The following is a 10,809-nucleotide window of genomic DNA, read 5'->3' as shown; positions in this document are numbered from 1 at the left end:
GGTCAGGATGCTCTCGATGGTGCAGCTGTAGAACTTTTTGAGGATCTGGGGACCCATGCCAAATCTTTTCAGTCTCCTGAGGGGGAAAAGGTGTTGTCATGCCCTCTTCACGACTGTCTTGGTGTGTTTGGACCATGATAGTTGAAACTCCCGACCCGCTCCCTGTTGATGTTAATGGGGGCCTGTTCGGCCCACCTTTTCCTGTAGTCCACGATCAGCTCCTTTATCTTGCTCACATTGAGGGAGAGGTTGTTGTCCTGGCACCACACCGCCAGGTCTCTGACCTCCTCCCTATAGGCTGTCTCGTCATTGTCAGTGATCAGGCCTGCCACTGTTGTCATTTTGCCATAGGATGAAGGCAAATGTTTGCAGTTTTTAATATGATAACTGATGATCAATGGGCCCCACACCGGTTGGTAATTTGACCATGCTTATTACAAGTTTAGATAGCTGGCCGCTAGACTAACTTAACAATCAAAAAACGTTTAGCTGACTTGGGCTATTTGAGTGACTGCTGATGCACAACCAAATTTTGAAATTGCACCTTGTGTATTCTATTATTAAGTAAGTTGAGACCCCGACTGAGTTCCTAAAAAAAAAATACAAATATAGTTGCTCATCTCCTACCTACTGCTTACAACTGACAATTTTCACATTATCATAAGTGGCAAAAGTAATTTTAATGTGAACTAGCTAGTACTGTCAATCCAAATGAATTCTGTGTATAATAGGGTGAATGTTATTGCATATCTTATTTATTTTTGCTAAATAAACCAAATATCTAGTATACATAAGTTCTGTCCAGTGTGGATTTGATGATCTTGGATTCCAACAGTGGACTGGAAAAAGAGAGAGCACTCACACAAATGTGAACAATTTAAAAGCGTTTAACTTTTATTGTTTCCAGTTGGTAAAAAAAAAATGTGTTGTCTGCAACAGCAACCCTCTTTGCAGAAATAATACTCAACATCCTGTATAAAGGCATCATGCGATCAAGAGGATATAAAGCAGAACAAACTGGTAAAACATGAATGTAAGTTGGTTGAACGGTAAAGAAAATAAGCTCTCACACATTACTTAAATTGGGGTACAAATCACTGGGTAAATTAACATACACACAAACATAAACATAAATATTATATACACAATGAATGCAGGTACATATGGAAGATGAGAGGGGAAAACTTTCATACCATCTGAAAAGTCAATGTGTTTAGGGCCACACTTCAATTGAAAAAAAAATGATGCTTGCTTGAATACATTCTGGACATTCAGATATGTGTCATTGTCAACAAGTTTCCATCAGTCAATTCATAGATCTGTTTCTCCAGTCCTTGTTCAGAAGGGCAGAAGGGTACACAGATTGAAAAGTGATATTATTTTGTATTATGTAATTCTTCCCCTTCTAATACCACCTTATGTGTTGATGTGGTGATTGATAACATTAAGATAGGGTACATGTTGGGATTCATGGTAAAAAAAGGTACAAGGCCATAAACACTTTTTTTATGCAATCGCCAAATATTGATTTAATAGGCCTAGTTTAACAACATGGGTCTTCATGTCTAAGAAAAAGGAGGTCATTCCAAAACAGTAGCTAGCATTACAAAGTATGCTTGTTTCTGCTACAATTGCCTCATAAGTTTCAGATAGAAAAAGAAATGACTATAAAGGTCAAGCCACACACACACAGCCTCACAATGGATTTTGCATCAGAACATTACAAATCTGCACCTGTGGAAGAGTTTTCTGTGTTAGCATATACTGTAGCGCTTTTTTATTGTTAACATAAAAATAGAATTATAGTATCGAAAACAGCACTGCTAGAAAAAAGGTCACTTGGAAAAAAAGCAAAAAAGTATTCTGTAGCTCTCCAAAATATTTAAGTTAAGAAATGCTTAACAGTCCTTTAAGCTGTTTTTCCACCATTCACTTGGTTATTGAATGGCCCTTGGGTCATGTTCATTAGCCACCAAACAGAAGAAAACTGTCTGAAACAGTGAGGGACTACCTGGATTTGTCCAATAAGAAACTACAATTTTCATTTTCTGTTGCAAAACGTTTTAAGATGTTTTCGGTTGTGTGCCCTAATGATCACAACCCTGGTAGTTGTGAAGCGTCAGTTGGGGTTTGGGAGGAGACCGCTGTCCATTATCTAGTCCAGGGGCCCTTGGAAGATGAGTCTGAGGTAGCCGCTCTCGCCGGCCAGCTGCTGCACGCAGAACGGACACGCGGCGTGGAAAGTGTGCGTGCCGTGTGGCAGCGGGATCTGGCTCCAGAACGCCGCCGTCTTCTCCGAGCACACATGACCGCATGGACTAAAGGCGTGTGTGGGCGGTGCCGCGTCCAAGTAAAACCCCGCCTCACACCCCAGCCATAACGGTACATACGGCCCCCTGGTTCGGCACATGGGGCACTCCCTCTCACGGCCCACCTCCACCACCTCATCCTCGGGCTCCCGTCCTTGGCCTCCCCAGGCGTGGTAGCCGTGCACATGGCCGCATCGGAGGTAGGCCCAGGGCTGTTTCTCATCCAGGATCTCCTTGCGGCGGAGGCTGGGGAAGGCCAAGGTGTTGAAACCTACGGGGCACTGGGGCCGCCCGGCATTCAGCTCCTGCCTCAGGGCCTCCAGGTGCTTCACGGTGGGAGTGCGCGAGAGGCCCTCGGCCGTGCGCCACAGGAGGGTGGCGCCGCACAGGTCGATCAGCGAGCCATCCACCAGTTCCTGGCTCTCGCTCTCCACCTGCAATGGGAGAGAGGTGAGGACAAGAGACACAGAAATATTAGCAAAGAGATGGGAAGATATTAACAGACACAATACACAAACATGCTCCACATGGAGTTGCTCTGCAGTCTGCCTTGATTAAATGTGTCAACGGTCCAGCAGACGGCAACCTACGGTTGCCACATTTAATAGCTGTAGGGTGAAGGTGGGATCCTGGGTTTTCCATTAAGGTAGTGGTTTTCATTTGTTTGGAGTGAGGAGAGATACTGTAAGTACACTGCTCAAAAAAATAAAGGGAACACTTAAACAACACAATGTAACTCCAAGTCAATCACATTTCTGTGAAATCAAACTGTCCACTTAGGAAGCAACACTGATTGACAATACATTTCACATGCTGTTGTGCAAATGGAATAGACAACAGGTGGAAATTATAGGCAATTAGCAAGACACCCCCAATAAAGGAGTGGTTCTGCAGGTGGTGACCACAGACCACTTCTCAGTTCCTATGCTTCCTGGCTGATGTTTTGGTCACTTTTGAATGCTGGCGGTGCTTTCACTCTAGTGGTAGCATGAGACGGAGTCTACAACCCACACAAGTGGCTCAGGTAGTGCAGCTCATCCAGGATGGCACGTCAATGCGAGCTGTGGCAAGAAGGTTTGCTGTGTCTGTCAGTGTAGTGTCCAGAGCATGGAGGCGCTACCAGGAGACAGGCCAGTACATCAGGAGACATGGAGGAGGCCGTAGGAGGGCAACAACCCAGCAGCAGGACCGCTACCTCCGCCTTTGTGCAAGGAGGAGCAGGAGGAGCACTGCCAGAGCCCTGCAAAACGACCTCCAGCAGGCCACAAATGTGCATGTGTCTGCTCAAATGGTCAGAAACAGACTCCATGAGGGTGGTATGAGGGCCCGACGTCCACAGGTGGGGGTTGTGCTTACAGCCCAACACCGTGCAGGACGTTTGGCATTTGCCAGAGAACACCAAGATTGGCAAATTCGCCACTCGCGCCCTGTGCTCTTCACAGATGAAAGCAGGTTGACACTGAGCACATGTGACAGACGTGACAGAGTCTGGAGACGCCGTGGAGAACGTTCTGCTGCCTGCAACATCCTCCAGCATGACCGGTTTGGCGGTGGGTCAGTCATGGTGTGGGGTGGTATTTCTTTGGGGTGCCGCACAGCCCTCCATGTGCTCGCCAGAGGTAGCCTGACTGCCATTAGGTACCGAGATGAGATCCTCAGACCCCTTGTGAGACCATATGCTGGTGTGGTTGGCCCTAGGTTCCTCCTAATGCAAGACAATGCTAGACCTCATGCGGCTGGAGTGCGTCAGCAGTTCCTGCAAGAGGAAGGCATTGATGCTATGGACTGGCCCGCCCGTTCCCCAGACCTGAATCCAATTCAGCACATCTGGGACATCATGTCTCGCTCCGTCCACCAACGCCACGTTGCACCACAGACTGTCCAGGAGTTGGCGGATGCTTTAGTCCAGGTCTGGGAGGAGATCCCTCAGGAGACCATCCGCCACCTCATCAGGAGCATGCCCAGGCGTTGTAGGGAGGTCATACAGGCACGTGGAGGCCACACACACTACTGAGCCTCATTTTGACTTGTTTTAAGGACATTACATCAAAGTTGGATCAGCCTGTAGTGTGGTTTTCCACTTTAATTTTGAGTGTGACTCCAAATCCAGACCTCCATGGGTTGATAAATTGGATTTCCATTGATTATTTTTGTGTGATTTTGTTGTCAGCACATTCAACTATGTAAAGAAAAAAGTATTTAATAAGATTATTTCATTCATTCAGATCTAGGATGTGTTATTTTAGTGTTCCCTTTATTTTTTTGAGCAGTATATATTATATTGAGCATTGTCCTGTATTATTGGCCTTCAGTATGTACCTCAATAATAGAGCAGAAAGAAGAAATCTTGGTTTTGTTTCCGACAGAGTGCAGACCTGCTGTGACTAAACCCATTGAACCAGCATCCCTTCCTCTCATCAGCTCTCTGGATCCCCCCCCCCCTTCCTGGCCATTCTCGTGCCTCAGTTTTAAAGTCTAAAGGCCAAACCACATCATAATAACAGCATGTCTCAGACTCTCAGTCATTCCTCCCAAAATGACAGTGAGGAAGGGGAGAGGGGTATTCCTAGGAGAATTCCTCTGACACACTGAAATCTTCCAAACTGACTGTGTGGTCTCTGGGAGGAAGGGATGGAACTTAAAAGTCTAGAGTCAGGGTTTTCCAGGGGAGGTTATTTCCGGTGACATAATCAGAGGCCGATTTCTGTGCTTGAGAAACAGACCTCAAAAAGCTAGAGCCCATCCAACCAGACTATTCTGTACAACTGAGATAACTAATTCATTTGTTAAGATGTCCCATCTGCTCATATCACAGAGCTGTTGTTCAATGGCTTAATGAAGTTACACAAAAATAACATTTTGGAGGACGGTAGAGTCTATGTTCTGAAAAATTGTTCCAGAGATACATTTTTCCAAGTTAGTGTGAGAATTGGGGATATTAGCTGGTGGCTTCCATTCAGTTAGTGCAGTATTAAGGCTTCAGAAACAGCTTCTTAAAACAATGTCCCTGCAAAATAATGGCAAAGCACGGCTGACAGGGAGGAGAATCACTCAATGCGACTGCACAGGAGTGTGTGTGTGAACATCTACACATGTTAGTGCTCGTTACTTCATGTGTGCGCACGCATCTGTGTCTGTACGTGTGCTTGTGTGCATGCTTGTGTCTGTGTATGTATCTACTAGCTACCCACCATCTTGCCCCGTTGCTGGGCAGAGCGGGTCTCTCTGAGGGTGAAGACATTGCCACAGACAGAGATCTCTCTCCACACGCCCGGCTTGGAGTCCTGCGTGAAGCCGTGGCGAGGGTGCATCACCAGCACGCCATTAGTGGTCAGCCCGTCCATCTGTCCTTCCTGTGTCCTCCACTTGGCTGCCTTCTCCTGGGGGGAAAGAAGGGATAGAAAGTAGAAAAGGAGAGTTTCAGAAATATGCGTGCAATACTTTTAGTTCTAATAGTTCATAGTTATTTCTAGGTGATATTATGACTTCTAAACATCATTGCATCATGCATGCTAATTGCAAATGCTTACAGAGAAACAGTATATCATATTAGTAGTCTTTCTATCCTAATTATATGGCAGCTATTTTGTTTTCATCACAATCACCAACTCACCCCCAGGAAGATGTTCTTGGAGGAGTCGAAGCCGGCGGCGTAGATGTGAGCGGTGTACGGCGGGCTCCGCTGGCAGATGATGCGGCAGGCAAAGCGCGAGATGGTGCTCTGGATAGACTGGGTCTGGGTCTGGCCCTCCCCCCCGTGGCTCTGCTGGCTGCCAGGCACCGTGTCCGTCACCACAAAGTCTATGGGGCTCTCTGTGGAACGCCCAATCTGGGATCGAAGGGAAGAGGTATATGAATTATCAGTGTATACTCCTTTTAGCTTTAGTAATGTTCTTGCAAAAACACTTTTGGAGAGGCATATATAGTAAATAAACTGATTCAGTTCTTTATTTAGATTAGCTTTAGGAATCCCAGATATGTATTCTATGTCTCAGTACTCAAATGGCTTCCTTTCCTTGTCTCCTTTTTATGTGGTCTCTCAACCTTTAGTGCTTTCACTAAGACTGTTCCCTGTTAGCCAAGTCTTCTATCGTTTTCATGCCATTTATTAGTTAGAGTTATATAAGGTCTTACTCACATCGGCTACGGAGAGCGTGATCACACAGTCGACCATGAGTTGGCAAGACAGCACAACAGATCTGGGACCAGGCTTGACTTGAGCAGTGAGGACAGGCTGAGGACACACTCACCTGGAACATGTCTGTATTGCTGTCATGAGTGTACTCCACCACCACCGTCTGGGCCCGGGACAGAGTGTAGGAGATACTGTGCTGGTCCTTGTTGCTGATGGCCTGCAGGTGGTGGGGGAAAAGTTTGATGTTAGGAGTAGCCGGATGATGTCATTACCAATTACATTTACTTCAGGCGCCCTCGTTCTGAGTGGAGATATAATGCCTCTTATAGAGAGAAGCTTGTGTTTTTATCAAGCATACATTACATTATATAAGAGCGTTTCTACTATTACAGAAAGAAGTCTTAAATTCCAGCATACAGTATGACTGTTTCCTAGCTCCTACCTTGGCTGCCTGAGGTGTACACGCCACGTGCACTGTGCTGGGTTTCACCCCGCTGGCCTTGGGTCTCCGGCACAGTGCAAAGCGGCTTTTCCGCCTCCCCCTGTCTCCGTTGGGTAGGGAGCCATTGTACCTGTGTAGACAAGAACACACCCCATATAAATTAACCATTTTAATCAAGACATCCTGGCAGTGGGATCCTAGACTGGTGTTCCAGTCTGTTTCGTGCTTTAGCAAACTCCTCTCCGTATTCATTTGGTGTCATACCAGTATGAGACCAGGCTAGGGGGAACCATCAAAAGTTACAGCACAAAATAAGCTGTTGATTGTTTGTTTCATCATATAGGATATAGACAGTGCATTCGGAATGTATTCACACCCCTTGACTTTTTCCACATTTTGTTACATTACAGCCTTATTCTAAAAAACATTTCTTATTTTTATTTGACCAAACACCTTATTTACATAAGTATTCAGACCCTTTAAAATCAGACTCAAAATCGAGCTCAGGTGCATCTTGTTACCATTGATCATCCTGTTTCTACATGTTTCTACAACTTGATTGGAGTCCACCTGTGGAAAATTCACTTGATTGGACATGATTTGGAAAGGTACACATCTGTCTATATAAGGTCCCACAGTTGACAGTGCATGTCAAAGCAAAAACTAAGCCATGAGGTCAAAGGAACTGTCCGTAGAGCTCGAAGACAGGATTGTGTCGAAGCACAGATCTGGGGAAGGGTAACAAAAAATGTCTGCAGTATTGAAGGTCCCCAAGAACACAGTGGCTCCTTGGAACCACCAAGACTCTTCCTGGAGCTGGCCACCCGGCCAAACTGAGCAATCGAGGGAGAAGGGCCTTGGTCAGGGAGGTGACCAAGAAACCGATTGTCACTCTGTGTTCCTCTGTGGAGATGGGAGAATCGTCCAGAAGGAAACCCGTCTCTGCAGCACTCCACCAATCAAGCCTTTATGGTAGAGTGGCCAGATGAAAAAAAGGCACATGACAGCCCTCTTGGAGTTTGCCAAAAGGCACCGAAAGTCTCTCAGACAATGAGAAACAAGATTCTCTGGTCTGATGAAACCAATATTGAACTCTTTGCCCTGAATGCCAAGTGTCATGTGTGGCTGGAGGAAACCTGGCACCATCCCTACAGTGAAGCGTGATGGTGGCAGCATCATGCGGTGGGGATGCTTTTCAGTGGCAGGTACTGGGAGACTAGTCAGGATTGAGGGAAAGATGAACGGAGCAAAGTACAGAGAGATCCTTGATGAAAACCTGCTGCAGAGCACTCAGGACCTCAAGACTGGGGCGAAGGTTCACCTTCCAACAGGACAACGACTCTAGTCTCTGAATGTTCTTGAGTGGCCCAGCCAGACCCCGGACTTTAACACGATCAAACATCTCTGGAGAGACCTGAAAATAGCTGGACACCTTTGGGATGAATTGGAATGCCAACTGCGAACCAGGCCTAATCGCCCAACATCAGTCCCCGACCTCACTAATGCTCTTGTGGCTGAATGGAAGCATGTCCCCGCAGCAATGTTCCAACATCTAGTGGAAAGCCTTTCCATCAGAGTGGATGCTGTTATTGCAGCAAACGGGGGACCAACTCCACATTAATGCCCATGATTTTGCAACGAGATGGAGCAGGTGTCCACATCCTTTTGGCCACAGTGTACATTTTTATTTAGAATTCTTTTTTATATGTGAAAATAAGACTATGCAAAATAAGACTATGCTAACTAAGACTCTTAACACAACTAAAACAAATAGTTGAACCACTGTAAACCCATTTAAAAGGGAAATGAATGAGAACTGTTGATGTGCCCTTGAGCAAGGCACTTAACCCTAATTGCTCCTGTAAGTCGCTCTGGATAAAAGTGTCTGCTAAATGACTAAATGTAAATGTAATGAAGTCATTCGATCCACTTCTAAAAGAAAGTGACAATTGAGAGGGGACCTCTACTATACTGTAACTCCTTGGTGGAATAGGGTCACACTCGCCGTCAGCTTTGGGTTTGTTGCAGTCAGATCTCCATTAAAACAATCCTCTTTCGTCCAATCAGAGGAGCTAAGCTACGAGGTTATCTTTTGGTCGCTTACCCCTGCTAGCATCTGCTGTGTAAACATTCAACTTTCAGACCGTACGAGTGCAAAGATTTCATTGGGAAATGAGGGCTTTCCTGTTACTTCATCAAACATAAGCAGCTACCTACTTTTCCTGGACAAGCTGGAGAATAAAGAGTGCATACACTAATTTCATGTCTTAATTAGTAGCATTAAATCCAGTGCTAACTGAGACAACCAATGCATTTGTTAACTATTTGGATCTGAAAAAATAAAGTAGTCTATGAACTCTTAATTGTCAGTTGAACGTTGTTTTCTTTTCAGTTTAATTCTATTGCTGAATACAATGTGAACGTGACATAATACTTTTGAAGCCATAACAACCTTCCAACAACTCAGCTCACATCCTCCCTCACTCTGCGCCACATAGGCTACATTCTCCTATGTCCGAAAAAAACGTCCTACACAGGAAGCCAGCAGCGTTCTTTGTTTACCCTCACTGTGGCTGAGTTGCAGTGTGCATTTAACTGGATTTAGATTGAACCACCCTGCTCCCCCTTTTTTAGAAGAAACAAAACTGCCCAGTTCAAATGTCGTAAATGAACATGTACAATTGTGTCTGTTGGAAGTTGGAACAATGTGGTTCACATTTAGAGCATAAGGGCTGACTGGCATTTATTTCAAAGAACCTCCACGTAGCACAGTTGAAGCATACCACAGTTGGCAATAATTTAACATGTACAGTGCCTTCAGAAAGTATTCAAATCCCTTGACTTTTTCCACATTTGTTTGTGTTACATCCTGAATTTTTTTATTACTGGTGTAAACACAATACCCCATAATGTGAAAGTGGAATTGTTCTACAAATTAATTTAAAAAAATGAAAAGCTGAAATGTCTTGTGTCAATAACTACTTAACCTCTTTTTTTTATATGGCAAGCCTAAATAAATTCAGAAGTAAAAAAAATAGGTTAACAAGTCACATAACTCTGTGTGCAAAAATAGTGTTTAACATGATTTTTGAATGACTACCTCATATCTGTACACACATATAATTATCTGTAAGGCCCATCAGTCAAGCTGTGAATATCAAACACACACAGGTTTTCCAATGCCTCGCAAAGAAGGGCACCTATTGGTAGGGATTTCACCATGAGGCCAAACAGTAACAGAGTTTAATGGTTGTGATAGGAGAAAACATTGTAGTTACTCCACAACTAACCTAAATGACAGAGTGGAAAGAAGGAAGCCTGTACAGAATAAAAATTATTCCAAAACATGCATCCTGTTTGCAACAAGGCACTAAGTAACTAAGAACTAACAAGTGTAAGGCTTGGGTGTAGTGGGTGAGGAGGCAGGCGCAGGAAGCAGAGAATACTGGGTAGTGTTTTTTAATGAACACAACGGCGAACACAAGCCACCCCAACAGCGATCCAGAGCGCACACAAAACCAAAGTGCCCCAAACACAGGGGACAGAAAATAGTCGGCGCAAAACACGCACTAGCACCATAAACACAATGAGCGTGTACATAAGCAACACACAGAATATAATCCCACACACAGAGCAGGCGGGCCTACTGGCTAAAATAGCCCAGCTAATCAGCCCAATACAAAAACAGGTGCAAACAATAAACGGAAAGGGGGAAAAAAGGGAATCAGTGGCAGCTAGTGGCCCGGTGACGACGACCGCCGAGCGCCACCCGAGCAGGAGGGGGAGCTACCTTCGGTAGGAGTCGTGACAACAAGGCACTGTAAAAAATGTGACAAAGCAATTCACCTTTTGTCCTGAATACAAAGTGTTACGTTTGGGGCAAATCCAATACAACACATTACTGAGAACCACTCTCCATGTTT

The 10,809-nt window shown here is 45.0% G+C and overlaps 1 protein-coding gene across 3 annotated transcripts in view; it reads right to left on the bottom strand.

Annotated features, from left to right (window-relative positions):
- Positions 1-871: 871 nt before the first annotated feature.
- Positions 872-10,809, bottom strand: part of LOC106585880 (E3 ubiquitin-protein ligase pellino homolog 1) — a 53,707-nt gene continuing 43,769 nt past the window's right edge. For all 3 annotated transcript variants that reach the window (XM_045705834.1, XM_045705836.1, XM_014172603.2), the window contains 5 exons: positions 6,887-7,016; positions 6,560-6,661; positions 5,923-6,138; positions 5,501-5,689; positions 872-2,743 (listed from right to left, as the gene is read on the bottom strand). In XM_045705834.1, the coding sequence (XP_045561790.1) occupies positions 2,156-2,743; positions 5,501-5,689; positions 5,923-6,138; positions 6,560-6,661; positions 6,887-7,016 (1,225 nt within the window). In that variant the 3' untranslated portion in view covers positions 872-2,155. The remainder of the gene's footprint in view (positions 2,744-5,500; positions 5,690-5,922; positions 6,139-6,559; positions 6,662-6,886; positions 7,017-10,809) is intronic.

Source organism: Salmo salar, chromosome ssa02, assembly GCF_905237065.1.
Source record: "Salmo salar chromosome ssa02, Ssal_v3.1, whole genome shotgun sequence".
In the NCBI taxonomy this organism is placed as follows: domain Eukaryota; kingdom Metazoa; phylum Chordata; class Actinopteri; order Salmoniformes; family Salmonidae; genus Salmo; species Salmo salar.
The sequence above is the reverse complement of the archived record's forward strand: the minus strand, read 5'-3'. Positions and strand labels throughout refer to the sequence as shown.